General features: G+C 38.7%; 1 protein-coding gene across 1 annotated transcript in view; it reads left to right on the top strand.

Moving 5' to 3' along the window:
* COL6A6 (collagen type VI alpha 6 chain) overlaps window positions 1-21,318 on the top strand; it is a 46,752-nt gene extending 25,434 nt beyond the window's left edge. Inside the window, exons 16-32 of the mRNA XM_051789065.1 lie at window positions 3,292-3,354; window positions 4,062-4,124; window positions 5,009-5,071; window positions 6,631-6,693; window positions 7,128-7,178; window positions 9,100-9,135; window positions 9,262-9,324; window positions 9,643-9,705; window positions 11,907-11,942; window positions 12,811-12,847; window positions 13,408-13,419; window positions 13,531-14,018; window positions 15,828-15,918; window positions 16,970-17,641; window positions 18,460-18,553; window positions 18,724-18,995; window positions 20,882-21,318. Of these exons, the coding sequence (XP_051645025.1) occupies window positions 3,292-3,354; window positions 4,062-4,124; window positions 5,009-5,071; window positions 6,631-6,693; window positions 7,128-7,178; window positions 9,100-9,135; window positions 9,262-9,324; window positions 9,643-9,705; window positions 11,907-11,942; window positions 12,811-12,847; window positions 13,408-13,419; window positions 13,531-14,018; window positions 15,828-15,918; window positions 16,970-17,641; window positions 18,460-18,553; window positions 18,724-18,995; window positions 20,882-21,054 (2,340 nt within the window). The 3' untranslated portion in view covers window positions 21,055-21,318. The remainder of the gene's footprint in view (window positions 1-3,291; window positions 3,355-4,061; window positions 4,125-5,008; window positions 5,072-6,630; window positions 6,694-7,127; window positions 7,179-9,099; window positions 9,136-9,261; window positions 9,325-9,642; window positions 9,706-11,906; window positions 11,943-12,810; window positions 12,848-13,407; window positions 13,420-13,530; window positions 14,019-15,827; window positions 15,919-16,969; window positions 17,642-18,459; window positions 18,554-18,723; window positions 18,996-20,881) is intronic.
* The last annotated feature ends 2,364 nt before the right edge of the window (window positions 21,319-23,682 follow it).

Here is a 23,682-nt window from a genome sequence, read left to right as displayed (position 1 = left end):
TGCGGTTTCTGACAGAGATAAGGGAGACAGTATATGCCTTGGTATAGCATTTCCCTTCTATCTTAGTGCATATAAACCCAGGGAAACATTACAACTTCATGTAAGACACTGTCAGACCAGCAGGATGGAATATGTCTCGAAATCCTGCCTTGTTTTGGAGTCTAGGGAATGGGCGGAATTGTAACGTCTGAATAAATGTGCAAACCAGCATTTTGAGTAGAGTTTGTTCTATGCAACTCTTGACTCACAAACATGGGCAGGGCAAAATTTGGACCAGCTTTTCCCGTCTCTTATTTCCCAATCATACTCATACAATATCAGTGCAGTCATAGTATCAAAGAGGAGACAGGATGAAGTGCAAACGCCCAAGTAGCAGTTCTTTCAAAGTCCTTGCCAAAGCCCTGTTTCCTTTATCCAGGTTCACAATATGAAGTTTGGCATGTACAAAACATGCTGTTAGAGGACAACCAGTAAAAGTTTGATAAGTTTGTTCAGTTTCTCAGGTTTTTAATTGTGGATGCAGTATGTAAATTGAAGTACTTCTTGTGTTCTTAATTTGGCAAAAGGTTAATGATTTTTCATGAAACTTCTACCTGGATTGAGTGAGGGTTTTTTTGTGTCAGCAGCAAGCATTTAAAGTGAAGACCAAGTGTGAAATGTTAATAAATAATACTGAGAATAACCATAGCGATGCAATATAGAACATAAATTTCAGCAAAGGAAAAGGACTACTGGGAGGGCACAGTGACTTTTATGGCAGAAATATTTCTTCAGCAGCACAGTGTTTGATTTGCCTCTGATTTCTGGGCTTCCTGTCCCTCTCCTGTTGGGAGGAGCAGTTTTGCTGTACCTTTATTACTCTCTTCCTGTGTGCTGCAGCCAGGTAGCACAGGGTTTTTACATTAATATTTCACTGGGAAATGACAATCAGAAGTGAGAGTCCTGTAAGTTCCCTAAACTACAGTCCCATCACATCCCAGCTTTTTGCAATATACAGGCATGCCTTGTGCCAAAACCCTTGTCCCCACCTGGTTTCTCAAAGTCATGATTTAGATTTCACTTTGAGAATCCAGAATTTTCACTGTCTGGGGTATTGCAAGTAGGAATAGACTGGAATATTCTGATACTGTCTGCCAGTAATGGAGAAAGCACCAAGCTTTGGCTACAGGGATCAGAGTAACTTGAAAAAATATGAGCATTTTATAGTTCCCGTTTCCTATTTCTATCTCAGAAATTATTTATAGGGTTTATGAAGGCATTTTATGTTAAAATATTGAAGAATATTCATCAAGCCTGCCTCTTAATTATTCCAATTCTTGCCTAAACACTCAGAAATCCATTTCTTAGGTAATTATGAAACTTCGTGCACTTCCCCCCCCCCTTTTGATTGCTGCTTAACTCTAAAAATATTTGTTTGTGTTTTTCTGTCAGATACCAGCAGAAAAAAATAGTCCAAGTAACAGGATTACTGAGGGTAACAGGACAAAACTGGACTCTGTGAAAATGGAATTGTGCCTTGTTGTTGTTGTTGCACTAAAGTACAAGAATGCTGATGAGGTTAGAAAATAAAATGTTCAGCTTGTTTAGTAAAATCACAGAGTGCAGAATTCACTGAGCCTTTAGAGTCAACCCTCATCATCTCCCTGGGAACCCCCTCACCCAGTGATGAGGCCACCCTTTTGTGATGTGGTGCGGAACAAGAGAAATGACTGAACCTCACAGCAACAAGGAACTTCCAAACTGTTTTCATTTAAGTACCTGATGATCAGCTTTGTCTTCTAAAAGTATAATAAAAACCACATTTGTATGGGTAGGTAGGCATTGAAAAGCTAGGCACCAACCCATGGTCAGAACACAGCTTATGTAAATATCCTTCATTGAAGAGGTGAAAAAGGTGAGTGGCAGAGAGAATTGTACACTTCTGTCTTCCACATCTCCTGGAGAAACTAGAAGGAACAGTAAACCCTGCAGTATGACAGTGGCATCCATCCTTCTGTTAAAAAACCATAAAGAAGCACAGCTAGCCATTCTTAGCAGTCAGAAGTAGTCAGGGCAGAAGGAACAGAGGGTGTGGTGAAGTGTCAGAGTGGTGTTTGTCACAGGCAAGAAGAACATGCAGTCTGTGTACTGAAAACAAAGCAAGATATTGAAGATGGAAGGGAGAGTAAACTAAAGGAAGGCACGAAAGAGAGGAAAAGTTGGGGGGAAGAAAAAAGAACAACCACTTTTCTGGGTTTGATTCAAAGTAAATTTAAGTGGGTGAAAACTTTCTATTTGTTTTGGATTCTAGTAGAGTGTGCCTTAGAAATTTGTCCATCTTCATTAGAGTCAAAACAATTTTTGTGGAAATCTTTTCCTATTTATTTTTTTTTACATCTGGCAATAACATATACTTACTGATGTTCCATTTTACATTGTGGTTACTCTGGCTATAAATTAATTTTGGTCTTTGCTTTTTGCTTTTGGCTTTTTTTTTCCTCCTGTTTTATCTTTCATTTCATTCATGGGATGGAGAATGGAAATTCAGCCTTTTAAATGCAGTTTTACTCAAGAGATTCTTTCCAGAACCATCTGTTTCCCAAGAATCTTCAGACATATGTTTATGATTTCTTCAGTGAAAGGGGATCTGCAAGGCCTGGAATATCTTGGTGGTAGTTGTCACCATTTTACTCAATCCAGCAGACAGGGAATATTTGTTATGGATGTCAGCTAAACTGACTCATCCTCACATGCCAGCTTTATATGGAGATGGGAGCTGAAAAAGTTTTTTATCCATGGTGCAGTATTTGACTTGCCTCACTGAATAACCAGGGTGAAAGATGTGGAGTATAAAAGCCTCTGATTCTAGTATGATAATGAAGTTGTGGTTTCCCCTCAGAGTCGTTCTTCATGGGTAAGGGGGAAGAGGACCTGCCCTTGTGGTCCTGACTTTATAACTTCTCATGTTTTTTGCAGGGGACAAGGACAAGGACAAGGGTAATGCAGGAATAGTGCTGAAACCTGACGTAAAATGTATTCAGGAAAATGCAAAGCAAATAGAACTGACCTCTTGTGCTGCAACTTTTATAATCATCACACACTCTAAACAACAAGAAAAAAAGCTGCTGAAGTCTTTTACTTTCTACTGAGTTTCTTCAACAGGAATCTGAAGCTGCTTGAAAGCTGTTTGGGAGCATTGAAAAACATTCTATCAACTATGTACAGATATGAAATTATTATCTTTTGATGTACAGATGACAGGTGCTAATTTGTTTGGGTTTGTTGTTGTTTTCTTGGGTTTTGTTCTGGCAGGGTGAGCAAGGAGATCTGGGGGAAGCAGGTTACCCAGGAGAGACTGGTCTTCCAGGCCCACAGGTAACTAATAAAACTTATGTTTTTATTTTAGCTGTGAAGAAAATGAATTGTCAGTCTTGATATTTTGTTTTCCTTTTGGAAAGCTTGGTTAACTTCAGCTTCTGAATCTTGTGAGTAAGAAATCTTCCTTGGCAAATTTCTTATGTAACCCTGAGGAATTAAATGTGGCAAGTTATGTGGGTGCAGCTTCTAGTGAAATTAAAAGAGGAAAATGAATAACAAAAATAAGTAATCTAGCCAACACATCATTAGAAATTGCATAAAATCTATTGCATCGACAAAACCAATGTGAAAAGCTTTGTGTTTTAAAAATTTGCTAGGTGGAGTAATTTTGAAGAGAATTATCATGGTAGACTGTTTATAGTAGCTTCCAGTTTTAAGATGCTCTTAGATCCTCTAAAGATGCTTTTAACTTTATGTTTTAGGATCTGGAGAAAGTGTGCCTAGTTCATAGTGGGCTGCTTATGGCCCCCTTGGTATCTTAGACACCTCAGTGAATCTCTGAATCAGGCTGTTGGGCAGTGACCATCTCAGCTGCTTCACACAGGAAAATCCTGACAACCAAACAACCAGAAGTTTCACCTGTGCATTAAGGCTCACGAAACAGGCACTCGTATTCTAATCATTGCAGGAATCTGATCTTCATTGAAAGTCTGTCAGCAGTCTGGAACTGACTTTTTTTTTTTTCAATGGCTTTTTTACATCAGGGCCCAGGAGGACCACAAGGGATCAGAGGACCTCCAGGACCACAAGGCATGCCAGGCCCTCTGGTTAGCTTTAAATAATATATTACTACTGTACACATTAGGGCTTTTCGTTCTCAGTGTTGATATTATTCTTATAAAGAGTTTTTAAAAAGCTTATAGAAAGTAGAAACTGAGGGGTTTTTGATGTAGCTGATTTTTTGTAACTGATTTGCAGCTTCATATGATAACAGCCTTGAAAATAAGTTTAGGTGGGTGAATAGGAAGTGAATGTCAGTGTTACTGAGCTTTTGCATGATTGTAGTGAGGAGCCTTGTCTTTAGATTTTACTCTCAGTTATCTAGTATGAGGACTAAGAGCATGGCTTGCAGCATGGTTAAATACAGATGTACAGTGGTGTAGTTGAGATCAAAGTTATATAATGATCAGTAGTTTCATTATGGCCTGTGAGATTTACTGCTGAAGTATGATCAGGTTGTAACATTTGAGCACTGTCTCCTGATCTCCTCCCCTGTGTGATGCTCTTGATTTTGGAGGTTCTTGTTCTGGAATTACATCAGTGTAAATCAGGACTGGAATGTCCTACACTGTCAGCCTTGGTCATCTGCTTCAGTCAAGTAATAATGTTCATGATTACACCCCCAATTATATGTGTGCATTCATGGGTTTGTGCACATGTGCATGTATTGACTAAGTATCTATGTAGGCTGAAAATAACATTCATTTCATACTTAAAAGCATTTTGAGGTTTATACAGCAGTTGTACAGAAGACAGGAAAGAAATGGAATGATGACTTGACCAGTAACTCTTACTGTGGTCCTTGAAAGCTTGTAAATGCACTATTATTTATACTGACTCTGTAGTAATTTCAAGTGGGAATGAATCCTTGAGTGCAGTGAGCCCTTGATTTCTTCACTGTACACCTTTTAACTGATACTTCTTATTACAGGGTAGTCTGGGGCCCCCGGGTTCACCTGGCTCTGTTGGAAAGTTAGGTGCAAGAGGAGAAAAGGTAAAGATTTTTAAGGTATCTAATTGCAGCAATCTAACAGTATCATTCATTCAAGAATTTGACTGAACAAGCATATTCTAACACTTTGTTGTCCTATGAAACATGTGTAGAATATTAAGACATATAGACATTTGACATTTTCAGACTGCATGGGAAGACAAGTGATATGTTCAAGGTAATCTTACAGGTGTCAGAGAGATAATAAGAAGTTTTTAGTTTTACCATGACCACTAATGTAATTGCTGTTGTGGTAGTGGTTCTCAGTGGGACCTGGTTTCTCACAACATGCAAGACTGCTGACCTGACCCTGAAGCTCATTTTAGGATTCCTAGAATCTGTCCAATCCATTGCAAATACATTCCAGTTAATTACAGAATATCGCAAGTTGGGAGGGACTGATGAGGATCATCAGGTCCAATTCCCTGCTCCTTGCAGGGCAAGTAAACCGCATGACAAAGTGCATCATCCAGACACTTCTTGAACACTGACAGGCTTGGTTCCATGACCACTTCCCTGAGAAGCCTGTTCCAGTGACCGACCACCCTCTTTGTGAAGAACTTATTCCTAATGTCCAATCTGGCCTTACCAGTTCAAAAAAGTGTAGTTGCTTATTTTCACCTTGTTTTTCTAAAAATTCCTAACAGTTCCAAGGAACCTTGACTATTACGATGTCTATCATAGAGGAATGAGTATGTTGAGAACAATTAAATCAACATGAAGTTTAACAGAAAGACTTATGCTAATAGATGGTCTACATTAGAGTTCATTTATAATAAATGTTATCCCTTACTTTCCTTTCATTTATGTTAATATGGGAGACTAACTTTATTTGATAAAAATAACTCAGTTGTTGTTGAATCTTTGAATGTAAGTCATAAGTCATCCCAGTTAGCTAAGCCTTTCAGTCTCTTTGAAGGTTTGTTACATTCAGTGACAGAAGGTCAAAGTGTTACTATAAAAATAGTCACTGTGTGAAAACATACAGTGAAACAGTGACAAAAATTGGAAAAATACTTAGAAATTTTCATCATACCTTCTATTTTCTGTGTCTGATTTTGTGCTGTTTAATATTGGGTTCCTTGTTAGAAGAAAGTTCGATTGGAAAGCGGAAACAAAAAAGAGACTGAAGAAAAGAAACGCTGTGAGAGGACTAAGAGCTCACTGCAGACAGTCTGCCTGAGAAATATCATCTGCTATAAACAGGTGGTTCAGGCTGGTAGAATTCCAGGATATATCCTGCTAGTACTATATTATAAACTTTTCCAAACCCCACTTTTTTCACTGATAAAACTGTATTACAATGGGAGTTTTGTTGAATAAAGGCCTTTGGAGTTTAGCTGCATGAATGCTCAGCATATTCTGATTTGCCTAGTCCTTTCCGGTTCCACCATAAGGAACATTCCATGAAACATGGTCTCTAGCGGAATGCTTTTGCCCAGCATCAACTAGTCTATAAAATGTATAGGTACACTTCAGTCTAACAGACACTTTCACTTTTCAGAAAGAAGAATTCTCCTAAATGAGTCCAACTAACAGCTTCTGTGTTTCAATTGTAACAGGGTGAACCTGGTGACCCTGGAGAGAAGGGCCCAATCGGACCACCTGGACAGAGAGGCATGCCTGTGAGTCTTTCTCCCCTAATTCAGAGCCCCTGTAGTTTAATACCAATCCAGCTGAAATACTACAGTTCATTCCTTTCTATTTTCTCTGAGACAATTAAAATTATTTCACATTTGGCTCCCAATTTCCTTATGGACACCAGATTCCTTGTGGGCTAGAGAGAATATCTTTCACATCAAATTCTCTAGAGGAAAGAATATGCTGAAGGTAGGGCACACAAGGAAAGGAACTGTGGCCTTAATCCTTATTTTCTCTCTATGGCTTTTACCACCATTTGCTGCTGGTTTTAGACCATATAGTGAGAGCTTGCCCTAATTCATTAATCTTAACAGCCTGAGCACCTCACTGTAATGGGACATCTTTATTTCAAAGTCAAACTGGATATAAATCTAATCCTCTATTAAAATATAACTCACAGTATGTTCAACCTGTGCAGGGTGTGGATGGCAGAGATGCCTATGGTCCTGAAGGAAGCAAAGGAGCAAAGGTGAGTGCTTCAAGTCAGAATGTCTCTCAGTCTTCTGCAGTATCAAATGGAACATCCATATTATATTAAAAAGGAATGTAAGACATGACCACAGTAAGAGGTTCAGGATTCCCACAGTCCTTGTGAGAAATTCTTCAATAACATATTCTTTTGAGGACCCCTCTCACTCTTTCCCTTGATGGGTGTATATGGATATGAAGGACTGTACTTCTTGGATACACAGTGCTTTCTACCCACTTCAGTCTGCTTGACTAGCCACTCTTCTTGGCAAATATTGGTGGTCCAGACACTTGGGGCTCTTCTCATTTTTCTTCTTTCGGTAGAGGGATTCCTTGACTACCAAGGAATACTGAGACAGTAAGGATATTGTTTTAATGTGAAATATTCTTCCTTGTGCTCCTATGGTCAGAAATAAGATCTGGGGATAAACCTCTGGATTGCTAAGAAACTCTTATCATTCCCTTCACAGTGCTGAATTAAAAAAGCAATTAATTTCTCACTTCTTTAAAAACATAAAAGAATCCAGCTAAAATAAAAAGTATACAGAAATGAAGAGATCAAAATCACGGCACCAGTGGCACCAATGGGTCAGTCTGGGAGCAGAGGGTCAGGATGCTGGAAAAAGCTGCAGTCCTCCTTTCAAGGAATTTGTGTAGTGTTGCAATACAAGTCCTTTCTTGCTGCTTGTAAAACAGAAGTGGCCCAGTGGATCTCTGATAGGCCTGTCTTTCACTGTTCCTTTTTGTGGGAGAAGCAGAGTGTTGTAGGAACCTGCAGAAAAGATTTGAAAGGCTTCCCGGGAGCCTCTCCAACTGATGAGCTCCTTTTGCTAAAATGGCTCTTGGTGCTTCTTATTTTCCAATATCTTTTCTCACCTTCTTAGCTCCAACAATTCCTTTTCATAGGAGAGTTTCGTAGGTTATGCATACATTGTATACAAGACTAATTCTTTTAATCTCTTGAAATCTCCCACTTGTTCACTTCAGGGAACATCTTACATGTTAGAAGAATGGAGGAAAAAAGTTTCTGCTAAATCTTCTAGTCATTATTCATTGTTTTAAAGGATTAATTTAAAGCCTTTCTTATACACTGATGTCTGCCCAGGGTTTGGCAGGGCCTGGATTAAAGCAGTTAATAAAAATAACCAAAACCCAATTTACTCCAGAATAGTGATTCAGAAAGAATGATTTTCCCCTGATAGGTAAGAGTATTAATTATACAGGTTCACAGTCACATTACGCTCTCTTACATGTAATAGGGGGGTGTACGTGCATGAAATTTTCTGAAAATTGTTGGATAAAGTCATATGATGTTTTACAACCAAGTCCACTTCCATGGGAGGGAACTCTTAGAACAATGGCATGCGTAAGTAGTGTGAATTCTGATGTTAAGGAAAGAGATACTTCACTTCTGATTGGTTTATGCGAGAGTTTCCATATTTCTCATATACGAGCAAAGAACACACCAGAAACTGAAGTAACTGAAAACAATTAATGAACTGACTTCTGATATGCCAACAAAATATCGTGGTATCATTGTTTAGTATGGAGGGTACAACATTTTGAAACTACATTCAAACACTGAGTTCTGAATGTTACCATTTACTCATAGTCACTATATGTGAATTCCACTGTATATTACTAGGATGCATAAATAAGTTTTGGTAAGACATATATTTGAGAAACTGAGAATGCTTGAAAATACAGAAACTGTTGGAAATTTTTAAAACACTCTTCCTTTAGATGAGCAAGGTGTTCATATACAATGGTGTCATTTGAGACCAGAGTAGTAGCCACAGTTACTTGAATGGGCTGGAATGCTAAGAATAATTTTTAAATTGTTTTTGGTTTAAAGGCATCAAACACTAAGCAGATCATAAAGTTCTAGATTCCTATGAAGTCTTTGTCCTTTCTTTTTGTAGGGAGAATCTGGATTCATAGGATATCCTGGTCCAGAGGTATGATTAAATGGCATATTTCCTTTCCTTATGTCTTGTTTTACATTTTTCTATTTGGAAGTTTTTGTCTGTCTTTCTGTCTGTCTTCTCCTTTCCTATAAAGTTCTGAATTTCATTAATTTTCAGGGAGAAGATGGAGACCCAGGCATTCCAGGAGCTGAAGGACCCAAAGGAACTAGGGGTAGAAGAGTAAGAATGACAAATTTGCTTACTCTGTGAAGAGTTCTATAAATAAAGCCCTTATGTCCTAGGTGTTTTCTCACAAAGAAAAAAAGTTAAATTGTTTCCCACCCTGATCTTTTATTGCCATATCTTGTGCAACAGGTCTTGAGAGAATGCAGGTCGGAGTCTTCAGAGATGCTGGTTGCTAATAATTCTTAATAGTGGTAGTCTATGTAAATGCAGGATCCAACTCACAATATGGCTATGGAGGGGTTTTTTCCCCTTATGAAATTTGGCACCTGTGTGTGCAATTATAAAGAATGAAACTTGTGTTCCTATTTTTAGGGTAATGCTGGCACACCAGGTTCCCTGGGAGATCCAGGAGATCAAGGGCCATCAGGACCTATGGTAATATATTTTTATTTTTAAAAAAAATCACTCTTAGGTTGATCTTAGACTTACTAGTAGAATAATGGAATATTTAATTATGTTTCATATGCTTAGTTGCCTGGAAGTTGTATAGAGTTATGTCTTGCCTGTGGATATGTGTGCACAGGAGCACCTGCTGTTGAAATGGAACTGCAACAATATAGTGCAGGGCAGAATTTCTTCCACAGTATTTGGTATTGTCTTTAGGCTGGGTAAATATCTAACTAAATAAGCAGAGAGTACTAAAATATAGAACTGGATTGATCTGCTGAAAGCCAATGTATTTTTTCCATTTCAAAAGAAAAACCATTTAAAATCAGACTTGCAGTTAAAAGTTATGCACTTAAAGCTTATATTGATTGTAGCATGTTAATCCTTATATACAAGTAAATGTCCTGATGTACTTTTCCAGTGTCTGTGTTCTGCATTTTATACAACAAAATGTTTTATTCTCTATCTAAGCAGATGAAAGGATTGTGGATTTCAATAGGATTTAGGACTAACCTTGTAGGTAGCTAGGAAAATTCCTGTATATGTCTACCTTTATCCTGCAGCAATGCTGAAAATCAGCTCCATAGTGACCAGAAACAATGTCTACTGTTACTGATTTTCATGCTAAACTTTCTTAGGCCTACTCTTAGTTTAAATGTGGAACATTATTGATAGCAGTATCTTTACCTGTAAAACATGGCCCATGGGATGTGTCAGCTTAGAAAACTTTTTTTCCTTCTCATTACACTGTGCTGGTCAATGAATATACCCGTCCCACTTTATTTTATGATGCTGGACACAAGAATGGCTAAGAATGCATTGCCTTCCCAGCTGCTTGGCCACTCACATGTTACAGGTAGACAAATCTTGTGAGCTGATGAGCCACAGCCGTTGGCCTTGCCAGTCCATGGTCCAAGAAGTCTTCAGAGGGATTTCAAGCTCAAGATCTCCTCCTCAAATGTAGAAATGAGAGTAGAGCTTGGGATATATGGGCTTGGTAGGATTATTACAATAGCTGTGCATCAGTGAAATGAGAAAGTGGGAAGTCTGTGGGAAGTGGAAGTGATAGGGAATGCAGGAAGAAGCACAGGTAGTAGGCAGGGACAGCCAAATCGGGCCTGTCTTACCCGTCCTTCCTGCTTGGTGACATGATTGTCTGTATGTGTCAAGTCTGCACAGCTCAGTCACCACCACTGAGCTGCTGCAAGTAGCATTAGGGCTCAGGCAATTCACAGTTAACTCTTGCTGAACAGTACCAAAGAAGAACATTGACCTACTGGGAAACGTGAGAAGAAAAAAGCATGGAATGGCTGTGATGGTGCTAGCAGCAAGACAGCAGGAGAGGTGAGGAGCGTAGCTCAGGCAGAAGATGGAGGAATGGAAGATTAATTGGAAGGGGAAGGAACAAATAAGGAGACGGGGTTGTAATCTGGGGACGTAAGGAAGTATATAATTTTGGTGAACTGAAGTGTTATGGTAGAGAGAGGGTAAGGTAAAAGCTGTGGGATGTGGAGTTGAAATTTTTCTGGTGTATCTCACTGCAGCCTCCTGCAGGAATTTTCAGTAGTCTTCTTACACATCTGAATGCACACATGATAAGAACTCTCAAGCTCCTTTGAAAAAAAAATTCCTTTGCCTCTGTTTTATTCCCATTATGAAGATTAAAAAATACTTTTATTTTGAAAAAAGATGCTTGAGGTTCTAGCATTTTTCCACAGCTCCCAAGGAGAAGGATGCAGAGTAGGTTGAGCTATCATGATGTGTGTGTGTTCTGCAGGGTCTTTCGAAGTAGAACTGTAGGGATTTTACCCTGCAAGAGCAGAGGGCAAGCTTGTCACACATCAGGTGTTGGAAAGTACGGAAAGTCCAAATAACTGAACATAGCACAGAAACTGCTGTTTATAAAGGAAATCCAGTTCTGAACTATACTGGTCCTCAAGGGCAACAAGTATTGAACATTTTAAAACCATTAATGAAAATGGACTGAGAAATAAGTCTGAGAAGTGGTCTGTAACTCTGGAATGGGTCCACAAAAATCTATGCTGGGAACTGATGTCTCCTCATATTTCAAATTCATAAGTGCTTGTTGGGAAACACTATATGCCTGCATTTTCTTTGGGCTACAGAGTAATAGACAGAAATACATTATCAGGGTCTGACTTTTTGGACCTGTGTTTATTTTGTTTCAGGGTGCCAAAGGACCAATGGGCACCATTTTAATGGAAGTAAGTAACAACCTTACAGCTAACTGTACACTGCATGGAATTATCTGTTTTAGTCTTCCATTTATCAGCACTTACAGCAGTGCACACAATTAGCTGTTATAAAACAATATCCTCATGTTCTTGTCAGAGTGCAGTGCGTTCATCTGTTCTGCAAATAATCAAGGAATGAGAAACAATTATGCCTATGGATTAACACCATGTCCAAACTTTTACAAATCGTTGGACCATTAATATTCATTTACCTGTTTCTTTACTCACATCAGTTTACACACTAGCTCATGTTTAGGGTTACTTTTTCCCCTCTTGTAAAGGAAGGCATTTCTTCAGCAACAGTTATTTTCACTGGGAATAGAAGTACAAGATTTCTTCAGAATCGTAATCCCCTATAAAATGAGCACTTCTGAGCAAAGGTTCCATCTAACCCTTGCATGGATGACTACCTACAGGCAATACTATTGCAGGTGTGTTCTGTGTCCAGAGGAGGTCTTCTCCTCCTTCATGGACCTCTCTTCCTATGTGAGTCGCTATTGAAATGTCCATTCTTTTATGGAAGTGCCACTGAGTGGTGACATCCTAGATCAGTTTATTAGCACGAAATAAAGAATGGATAAATGGTTTCTTGGTACTCCAGAACATCATAAATGCCAACAGAGCAGGTCTAGAAAAATATGCCTAGTTTCTGCAGCAAGTGAGAGTGTCCCTGTACTATTTGAAATAAAGAGGAACTGGATTGTGTGAATCTGGATTTACTGTGATGAGAGTTAGTTCAGGAACTGGGATATGACCTTCATCTCAAACACCAGTAAGATTCCCAGTCTGGGATGGTCTGGGATTTGCCATTAATTCCTTTTTTATTTTGAACCTGCAGCCTTGTGAACTTGTGAATTTTACAAGAAAAAACTGCCGTAAGTAGGGAGCATCTTATTTTACCTCTGACACCTAGTCACTCTTCTTAAACAGAATAGCCTCCACTGTAAACTGATGGTTTGTATCTGAGTTCCGTTTGACTGGTAGTTGTTAATTGTGAGGGGTTTTCAGCAGGTGTTTGAAGCAGACTTGCTCTTTTTGCTCCTTTTCTAATCTGTTAATTACAAAACCCATAACAAATATCTCTTTACCTCATTAAAGATTAAAATAATTCTTTGGCATTGTGCCAACACCCTTTGGGGAGTTCTCTGAGAGAAGACAATACTTGTATGTGTACTGTTCTCCAAATTAGGTGTGTTCGTTCCCTTCAGACATATGTGCGCAGCAGAACCCAGAACAATTTTTTTACTTCCCATCCAGTAAAAGTGTACTATTTTGAGTATTTGATTATGGAAGAAGAGTGTTGTCTTGCACTGGCGGGTTCTATCAGTTGTCTGAGCTTTGAATCAGGCTTTTTGTTGAAAGCAAGTGAATATGTCACTGTATTAATGAATATGGGCCCAAAATAATTTATTTGCTCTCCCTCTCTTCCTTGCAGCTTGCTCATCAGGTAAGTCCATCTGGCCTCTGCATATCCATTCTTTTATAGACTTGAAGAAAAAACTAACAACGTTTGAGTTGTGAAAAGGCTCTCACAGAAATTTTCTGCTTCAATATACAGACACATGTCCAGCTTACCCAACTGAAGTGGTGTTTGCCTTCGATATGTCTGATGATGTTACACCAGCTGCATTTGAAAGGATGAGAAACATTGTCATGTTGTTGCTGAGGACCATTAAGATCAGTGAAAGCAACTGCCCAACAGGCGCTCGTGTCTCCGTTGTTTCTTTCAACACCAATATGCGCTATCTCATCCGATTCTCAGAATTCCAAAAAAGCAACTTGCTGCAACAAGCAGTCCAGAGAATACCTCTGGAGAGATCCACTGGAAAGCGAAATATTGGGGCAGCCATGAGATTTGTTGCAAGAAATGTCTTCAAACGTGTTCGTCAGGGCATCCTCACAAGAAAAGTAGCCCTATTTTTTGCCAATGGTCCATCGCAGGATGATGTTGCCATCAGCACAGCTGTGCTTGAGTTGAGTGCTTTGGATATCACTCCAGTGGTCATTGCCTTCAGTGAAGTGCCAAATGTCAGACGTGCCTTCTCAGTAAGTAGGTAGATGATAGAAAATTGAGTCACCCATTTACTCAGCGTCTGCTATTGTTTGAGTAAATCCTACTCTCAGTCCAGTAAGTTCTAGGAACTGTCTAATCCTTTAGTAGAAAGAGGTACATTAAAGAATATTACTTCAACAAAGAAACGGTGATTCACTTGACCATAATGATCATCATCTGACCTCTTTCTGCACACGAATTATGAATGGCTTGTGCTTTTAGGCCAAATCACAGAATTTCCATAACATTGTGTTAGTTTCACTTAGTTACCTTTGCCATTACTCTTCTGAAGATGTGACATGTAGTGACCATTTAACTAAGAAACTGTGGCCCTAGTTTCTAGAAAAAGTAATAGAAGTCTTCAAGTACACCATGTTTTTTTCAAAAGAAAATTAAATTAAGCAAAACTCCTTTTGATATCTGTATTGCCGTTTGCACAGGAGAAAATTATGAAATTTTGTTTTATGACTTCATATAAAAGACAGTAAATGAGAATAAACAGTCCAGTTTACAAGGTATGAGAGGAAACAATTCTAAATTTATTTAAGATTTCATAACATAGATTCCATAGTTTCCATCTTTCCAATTTGTTTTGGTATCATCTGTTCTCAGTTTGAACTTTTTCAAAATAAAATTCTTTCAAGCTGCTGTTTCTTTGTAATTGTCCTTCCAAAAGGAAACATGTTCACTTACACAGGACAAAAGGTGCAAAACTTGGAGTCTGTTCTGATCTAGTAGCCATTTAATCTTCTTATTATATTTATTCTCATGCAGCCTCATATCTGTTAGTCAATTCACGTATTTTTCTGCCTGGATGTTAATTTAGCAGAATGAAATAATTCTGCTAACATATGAGAAGGAAGCTTATAGTTTGTTGACTGGGTTGCTCCACAGGACAAACAGGAACAAGCATCAGTATTTTGTTTACTTAGTATAAGCAGTTTACAAATCTGAACGCATGTGATGATGTCTGTTATTTACAAAAGTGCCAATTATCCATAAATCAGTCTTCAGAGAAGAAAAGTTTAAAAGAGCTGCTTAGCAGGGGGAAAGGCAAAAAATTCATGGCAGCAGCTCTGCTTTATGTTTACAATGATGGGAAAGCAACCAACCTCACCACTACCCCCTGAGTAAATACAGCCTCCCTTTTTTTCTTTGAGATGGACTTCTGTCCTTGTAGTTGAGAGATGGTTTAATCTTTATGATCCTACCAGCCTGTAGCCACAGATACTTAGTGCCTTTGGTTACTTTGTTTTAGGAGTTTCAGTTTAGAGATCATTCAAACCTTGCCAATTCTAATTCCTTTGAAGAGTTCTATCTATAACATTCTTGACAGACATTAATCAGAATCTAATTGTGTAGTTTAAGCTGAAGTTTAATGCAAAGAAGTAAGTATTTCTTTACTCACCATTATAGTATAATGTACAGCCATTTTTGTTAGTCTTAGTCTGCAAGTAAATGCATTTTCCCTTGAATCACATTTGGATGGGGTTGGGTGGTCAGTGAAATTATAGATTGTTGTTGGAGCTTCTTCAGAGTTCCTCAAGCATTTCTGTGGTCAAATCTTCTACTGGGGAAGATTGTCTTTCTTCAGCTGATCACAGGCAACACATACATTGTTCCAAGGCTAACATCTTCTCTCCCAAGAAAACATTTTCACTCTTTATCCCAGATATAAGAGATCCTGCCCTTTTCTCTGTAGAAAAATACACCCTATTAAGAAAAGAAAAAAGAAAAAGAAAAACTGTAATATATTTTACCTGTCTTTTAAATGTTACTTTTGTGTCTGCTTTAAAACATAGATTGATGACACTAGAAGATTTCAATTATTTGTTTGGGAAAGACAACAGGATGAAAATTTGGAGGGCATCACATATTGTACACTTTGCTTTGGTAAGACATTTTACAAATTCCATCTGTTGTATTGGTCTATTTAGCCTTTCAATAACACATTCTATTGTATTTATTTTGCAGTGTGGTGTTGGGGAATTTTTATGGTACACCTTAAACGTGTTTGTGCTTAAATATAAAAGAAAAATATTAATAAACAATGCACTGGGTAGAATCCTACTGCCATAAATGGTTCAACAAGGAGTTTGCAAAAATGTAAGAGCTGATTCCTTATATATGCTTGCACCAGCACCAATCCCATGAGTGGCTGCATGGAGCAACTCAGCCCAGCTTGGCTGCCCACAGGTGGCCCTGAGTGCTGCAGCTGTTTCTTGTCATCACCAAGAGAAACTTCACTCCCTGACAGGAATTTTTTCTGTGTCTGACATTCCTGCTTCCAGCCAACTTAACCTCTTCTGCAAATGGGCCTTCTTGCCCCCTGTGACAGATCATTTCTTGGTTACAGTTATCAGTACTGAGGAGTTAAAATTTTAATTTCCTCTTCAGTGGATGGTAAGAATTAGACTGTCAAAACTACAAAAGCTGTTTAATTAGTTTCTGTCTCAGACATGTGAAATGAATTACTGTGTTTAGCATTTCCTTTTTAACAGAAATGAACTTAAAATAGCATTATGATTCTGGGAACCCAGGCTCATCTGCTGTGGATTGTACACTGTGAGGGGAGGAGATGCTACTAAATGATAATATTTCAGAATGTTGGATAGTGATCTGAGATGAAAAATAGGGTTTGTTTCTGTGTCCTTTACAATGTTTAGATTTCAACAGAAGAAAATTTCTCAAGGGAACTATGGATCTATGAAGTTTTACCTTATGAATGTTTTTTTGCTCTCATGCCTGAATAATTTCCCATATCTCAAAACTTCCTTCAGCAAGACTCGTCTGCTGTTCATTACTAGAACAAAGTTCCCAGATTATTTTTTTTAATCAAAATTTAAGAAAAATAAAATAAATGTATAGGACTGTGTGAATTTTTTTCCAAACTCTTGCTTTTGTTGTATTGCTAAGTAGTTTGCTGTTTGCTCTTCCTCTCTAGATAAATGCAAACCAAGAACCAACTGCGAGGTGCCCGTTTTTCCCCCAGTTCTGATGGATATGGATATCACTTACATCATGGACAGCTCTCGCAGTGTCAGCAGTGAAGAGTTTCAGAGAGCCAAAGACTTTGTGAACAACATGCTAGATCAGTTTGTTGTTTCCTTACAGCCAAACGAATCATACGGAGGCATCAGAGTGGCACTGGTGCAGCAAGCTCCTAGGGGCTTCCTGCCTGGCAGAAACCAGACACCTGTGGCCTTGGAGTTTGATCTAGTTACATACAGCAGTAAAGATTTGATGAAGAAACACATCCAAGAGTCTGTTCACCAACTGGAAGGGCCATCAGCCATTGCTTCTGCTCTACAGTGGACAGTAGAAAATGTATTCTTTAAAGCCCCCAGACAAAGGAAACACAGGGTCATATTTACAATAGTTGGAAGCAAAACAAGCACGTGGGACAGAGAGAGGCTGAAAGAGATTTCACTCGGAGCCAAGTGCCAAGGATTCACTTTGTTCACTCTTGCGCTTGGCAGTGATGTGAGTGACAATGAGTTGATGGAGCTGCCAAGTTCCCCCACAGAGCAGCACCTACTGAGACTGGGCAGGGTTTCGACAGCGGAGATGGCGTACGCTCAGAGGTTTAGCCGGGCATTTCTAAATCTTCTACAGCGTAAGTATCACACAGTGGCATTTGCTTAAGGTATGGAAAGAAAGAGAAATGCTGTGTAGAAGGAGGTAGTCAGTATATATGTGCTATCATTCCTAGTCATAACTGCCAGTCTTTCACCTTTAGTTTGCCTCAGATGCTGGACATTAATGGAAGTGCCAGCAATGACAGAACAGCATTATATTCTAGTCTTAAGCAGGTTTTTTCCCTGAAGTTTTTGTTTAATGTGTGGCTTTGTGAAATCCACTTTCATTAAAGGTAGACTATTCTCAGCTAAGAGAATACAGTTCCGATTCCTGATTAGGTCCACATTTCTCCTCAGACCATTGGCAGGTCCAGATTTACTAGGCTTATTTAGGCTTTGGAACAGGTAAATATTTAGCACATTTTCTCTTTATTGCAGTTATTCCTCCTCCGCAGAGCAGAAAAAGGACTTCTTCACTTTTCAAGACACATTCATGCAGATTAGCAGGTCTTAGGTGCTTTGAAACACAAACAAGATATCAAGAAGGAAATTGTCACTGATTTAAAATCCTGTATGTACTTAGAGACTTGAAAGTTTCTTTGGAAGCTAAATAGGTTATTACAGAGCAAGACAAAAGTATGAAAGGTTGGTTCAGGAGTCATTCTCACCTAGCTAACCTCTATCATAATTTTCATTTTCCTGGACATAGTCCAGTCACTCTGGATATGGTGTGTTAACTTACTGAAAGATGCAAACTTCAGTTCACAACAAAAAACTCACATAGTGCTTTTTACTAAACATACTGGGGTTTGGAGGACTTTAAAACTCAACCGTGGTATCTGGGCTTTCCCCACAGAAGAAATGAACAGTTATCCTTCACCTGAACTTCAAGAAGAGTGTGAAAACTTAGATCGGGGAGACATACAACAGCAAGTGTCTATAATTGAAAGGTTTGGAATTGCCTTTTTAACTCTTTGGGTGTGTATCTCTGAATATAAGATTTTTGCCTTTGTGTCAGTAGTTGTATTTAAAGTACCTTTAATAGAAATGGGACCAGGATGCATTTTTCAAGGTCATACTGTTGGTTAAATAATTTTTCTTTTCCCCCTCTTCTTGGAAGGATGCCTTTTCCTGGAATGGCTGAACTTGGTTCCAGTTATGGTTTGGAAGACACTGAAAAAACTGAAAGTAGAGTCATGAAGAGTATTAAAGAGAACACCAAAGAACTTGTATACACAATACCAGAAATGAGATATGATTATGAGAAGAATGAATATGTCACAGAGGGAGCTGCTGCGGGAGAAAAGCCACAAGAGTGTGGAGAAGCTCAGGAGGAGAACAAGGAAAACTTAGGTGCACCAGTAGAAACTAGAACTGCCTGTAATGATTATGGTATGATTTTAGAATATGAAAATCCTTTTTTAATTCAGTAAAAAAGCTTTAAATTGTAAAGGGTTCGGTTGAATATTTACACATGATGAAGAATTTCCATTAATTACACTTTTCCAAAGCGTTTGGTCATCATATGTTTGCATTCAGTCCAAATCTATACAGTAAGAGTCTGTAGCTGAAGATTGAACTATATGTGTCATTGTGACTTTAGTTTTGATTTGTAACTTTTTGTTATAATATCATAAAAAGTTCTAATCCCCCTTACTAAAACAGATGATCATTTTAAATTCCAAGTTGCACTGTAATTCCTGAGTTACTCCTACTGATAACTTAGGTCAACATGGAGGAACTAAATATATCTCTGATACAGTCTGTTCCTGTAGGAAGAACAGGATCCCTCGGTAGAAGTCTCAAAATACATATTCTTCATGTTTTTAACTTTTCTTCCTAATTATGCATTTTTCTTCACAGATTTGACATTTGATACAGGTATGGGAAGCTGATTATGAGATAATTTGTCATCAACATTCTTTTAGCACAATTGAGTGTTTTTGTTGTTTAAAATACAGTTAAAGAGAATTTATGTGAAAAAAATGAAAAGGTGTCTGCATAGTTTGAGGTGTGGTAGCTCATTGCTGCAGCTGTCATCCCTTTGTTTTTCATCCTTCTCCACTCAAATACGATTCCAGAGTGTCTGGTGGCCACATCCCTGATGAGAGAGTACCAATGCCTTTGCAATACTGTTTTAATATTGGATCTTTAATTAAGAGCTAGTGTACCACTGTGAACACCATACAACCACAGTGCATGATGGGCTTACTCAGCACCATAGGATTTGGTCCTGTTGCCTAACTGCATGAGTACAGTCTTGTTAATCTCTTATTGACCAGTTCATGAACTCTGTGGTCACACAGGAAATCCAGTAACAGGAAGATATGTCACTGTTTATACTTTACAAATAAAATATTTCCTTTGAGGAAGTAGTCAGGGTCATTGCACCAATGTAAGAAGTGACCTGGAACACTTAGAGGAGAGGTATGAACTGCCTTTCTCGATCCTGTGTTGTAACTAGTGACCCGACAGTTTAATTCTAAAAACCCAGTTCCAGAACTTGTCTTTTGAGAGGTATACTTTGTACTGATCTGTTGCTTGAGATTATTGCTTTTCAGTTGATTAGCAGAAGGTTACGTCATTTTAAATCTTTAATCAGGGTAGTTTTATCACGATTTTGCTTTACTTCTCAGTTCTTCCCCTTCAATGTTGTACAGGCACCAATGTCTAGAGCTGCCCTTCTGTCTTCTTTTGAGTAACTCTGAATGTATGTTAGTGAAAGATGATTAGATCTGTTCTTACGGAATGCCAGATTGCTACAAAGTATGCTACTCTCACCTACTTTGCTAATTTATGCAGTTTAAATTTGTATTATTATTGGATTTGGCTAAGAGACTCATGGATAGTTTAACAACCTGAGTATGTTTGTTTATGAAACATTATTGATGGATACCAGTATAACAAGTTGGAATAAAGAAGAGGGAAATTATTAAACGGTTTATTTACATAGTTTCTGTGGACCACATATAGTCATTTTACAATCATTTTAATAAAAAGTCCATGTTAGAAGACTAAAAACCTTTTAGCATTCCTTCTATTTATGCCGCTGAAAATCTCGTCATTTCAGACATTCTTTCATAAGAAGAGGGTCTTCAGACCATGCTGACACTGTGGGTTTGTAGATGAATACTTAGTAAATCTTTGTAAAATCTCGAACACTGGCTACTTATTTTGTCTGACAGTTTGCACTGAATGTTAGTTTTCCCTGAATTTAACAGTGCTAAAAAGGTTTGACCTTTCTTTCATTAAATCTATCTCTTATTTCCCTTTTCCAGATGCATGTGACCTTGTTCAAGATAGTGGAGAATGTCAGAATTACATTTTGAAGTGGTACTACGACAAAGAGCAGAAAATGTGTGGTCAGTTCTGGTATGGGGGCTGCGGAGGCAATAGAAATAGATTTGAAACACAAGAAGAATGTGGATTCTTGTGTATAGAGTCTTCCTAGTGCAGAGACACTTAAGTTACTTTAATTCTTCAGTTAGACTATCAGGGTGATGCAGAAAAGGAATTCAAAGAGAAGGCTTTACATAGCCACTTGGCTCCCATGTTTCAGTTGAAGGAAATACTTGATTATAAAGTTATTACCTGGTAACTTAATTGTGAAAATTAAAATTTAAGCTCTTACTCCATTGATCTCACATAACATACTGAGTACGGAGAAATTTGTTAGCCAACAATGTATTGTTTAAAAGGCATGAAAGTATTGAAATTTGACTTTCTTCCATAAATACCAAAATGTGCACTTTCGAAATATACTCCATAAAATAAAACAGTACCTCAGAGATTTTCCTGAAATAACTTTGGACGCAAGACACTAATGTCAGAGTGTTTTGATGTGTTTGCTTACATTTATCCTGTTTATAGAAAATACCAAAAAGCATTTAGATCTCAAATGACAGACTTCCTAGGACTTATTTCACTCTGATTTAAAGGATTTTCTACCACAGAGTCATTCTTGGTTTCTTAATTATTTTTTTCTTGAATAATCCAACATGTGAATAAAATCAATAATTCTGAAATATTATACTTCTGCTCCTAGTTCCTGAAACAGGTATAACTGTATTCTCACTGTGTGGCATCTCATTTGTAAATAAGCATTGGTCCCCTTTCCTTGTTACCTGATGTTAGACAAATGCATTTATTTTAGAACATTAGATTTTCATGGTTGCTCTTGAGTGGAAGAAAAGATCCTGAGGACATCATCTGATTAAAGATAATAAATACAATGCTGTGCAGGCGGGTGGAACTTATATAAACTTTCACACTCCGTTGACTTATCCAAACTTTATGGTTGCCCATTTTATGTCTGTAGAAGTCATGGTGCATTTAACTTCACCTTGGTCCACTCTGCAGAGGCGACTGTACTCACCTGGAATTTTGTTCTTCTCTGTATTCATCTACAAGATGATACAAGATTACATCTAGTGGCAGTTTTCCTTATGGTTCTTTGGAAAAAAAAAGAAGAAAAATATTAAACTGGAAGAAGAGCTGTAAAAATTATACAGAAAATGTTTCCTACTGGTGAAATAAAGTGAAAAAAATTATATATATTTTATATCTGAGGATGGATACCACTGGATATAAAGCAATATATGTCAGGCATTTGAGTGGGTATATCACATTCCCTGTCATGCACCAGCCTCTGGAAAGATTGAACAATGTAACAGACTGTTAAAGACTACACCAAGAGCAATGGGTGGTGGGACCCTCGAACATTGGAATACACATTTAGCAAAGGCCACATGGTTAGTCAGCACTAGGGAATCTGCCAGTCAGACTGACCCTGACAAATCAAAACATTTACATACTGTAGAGGAGGATAGAATTCCTGTAGTGCATATTGAAAATGTGCTGGGGAAAGCTGAGTGGGTTATTCCTAACTCAGGCAAAGGCAAACCCATTCTATGCTAGCCCCAGCAACTGGAAAGGACTGTCGTGGTTTAACCTCAACCAGCAACTAAGCCCCACACAGCTGGGGAAGGGAATAGGAAGAGTAAAAGGGAGAAAACTCAAGCCTTGAGGCAAAGACATTTTAATAGATAAAGCAAAAGCCATGCACACAAGGAAAGCAAAACAAGGAATTAATTCAACATGTTCCACTGGCAGGCAGGTATTCAGCCACCCCCGGGAAAGCAGGGCTACATCACATGTAATGTTTACTTGGGAAGATAAACATCACTCTGAACATTTACCCCTTCATTCCTCCCCAGCTTTAGATGCTGAGCATGATGCCATGCAGTATGGAGTATCCCTTGAGTCAGTGGGAGTGAGCTGTCCCATCTGTGCCCTCCCACCTTGTGCCCCTCCAGCCTTCTTGATGGTGGGGTGGGGGGAGAGACAGAAAAGGCCTTGACTCCGTGCAAGCACTGCTCAGCAATAATGAAAACATTCCTGAATTTTTGACACTGTTTCCAGCACAAACCCCAACTAAACCTCTGTTCCAGCCATTGAAAAGAAAATTGCACTTTACCCCAGCCAACTCCAACTCCAGCACATTCTCCACCCCTACAGGCAGTGGGCTGACCATGGCTGGATGCCAGGTGCCCATCAAAGCCACTCTATCACTCCCCTCCTCAGCTGGACGTGGGAGAGAAAATAAAAGGAAAGGCTCGTGGATTGAGATAAGGATGGGGAGAGATCACTCAGTAATTATTGTCACAGCAAAACTGTCTCTATTTGGGGAAAGTAATTGAATTTATTACCAGCCAAATCAGAGTAGGACAATGAGAAATAAAACCATCTCTTAAAACACTTTTCCCTCACCCTTTCCTCCTTTCCAGGCTTAACTTTATTCTTGAGTTCTCTACCTCCTCCTCCCCCTGAGCAGGATAGTGGGATGGGGAATGGCAGTTTTGATCAATTCATCACACACTGTCTCTGCTACTCCTTCCTTCTCAGGGGAAGGACTCATGCTCTTTCCCTGCTCCAGTGTGGATTCCCTTGCACAGGGTGCAGTCCTTTGGGAACAGGCTGCTCCAGCATGGGATCTCTGTAGAGTTACAAGTCCTGCCAGCAAACCTTCTTCAGCGTGGACTCCTCTCTCCATGGGGCCACAGGTCCTGCCAGGAGCCTG

This window comes from Manacus candei, unplaced genomic scaffold (assembly GCF_025592945.1).
Source record: "Manacus candei isolate 608988 ecotype Guabito, Panama unplaced genomic scaffold, ASM2559294v1 h1tg000026l, whole genome shotgun sequence".
Taxonomy (NCBI): Eukaryota; Metazoa; Chordata; class Aves; order Passeriformes; family Pipridae; genus Manacus; species Manacus candei.
This window is presented reverse-complemented; position numbering and strand designations above follow the sequence as displayed.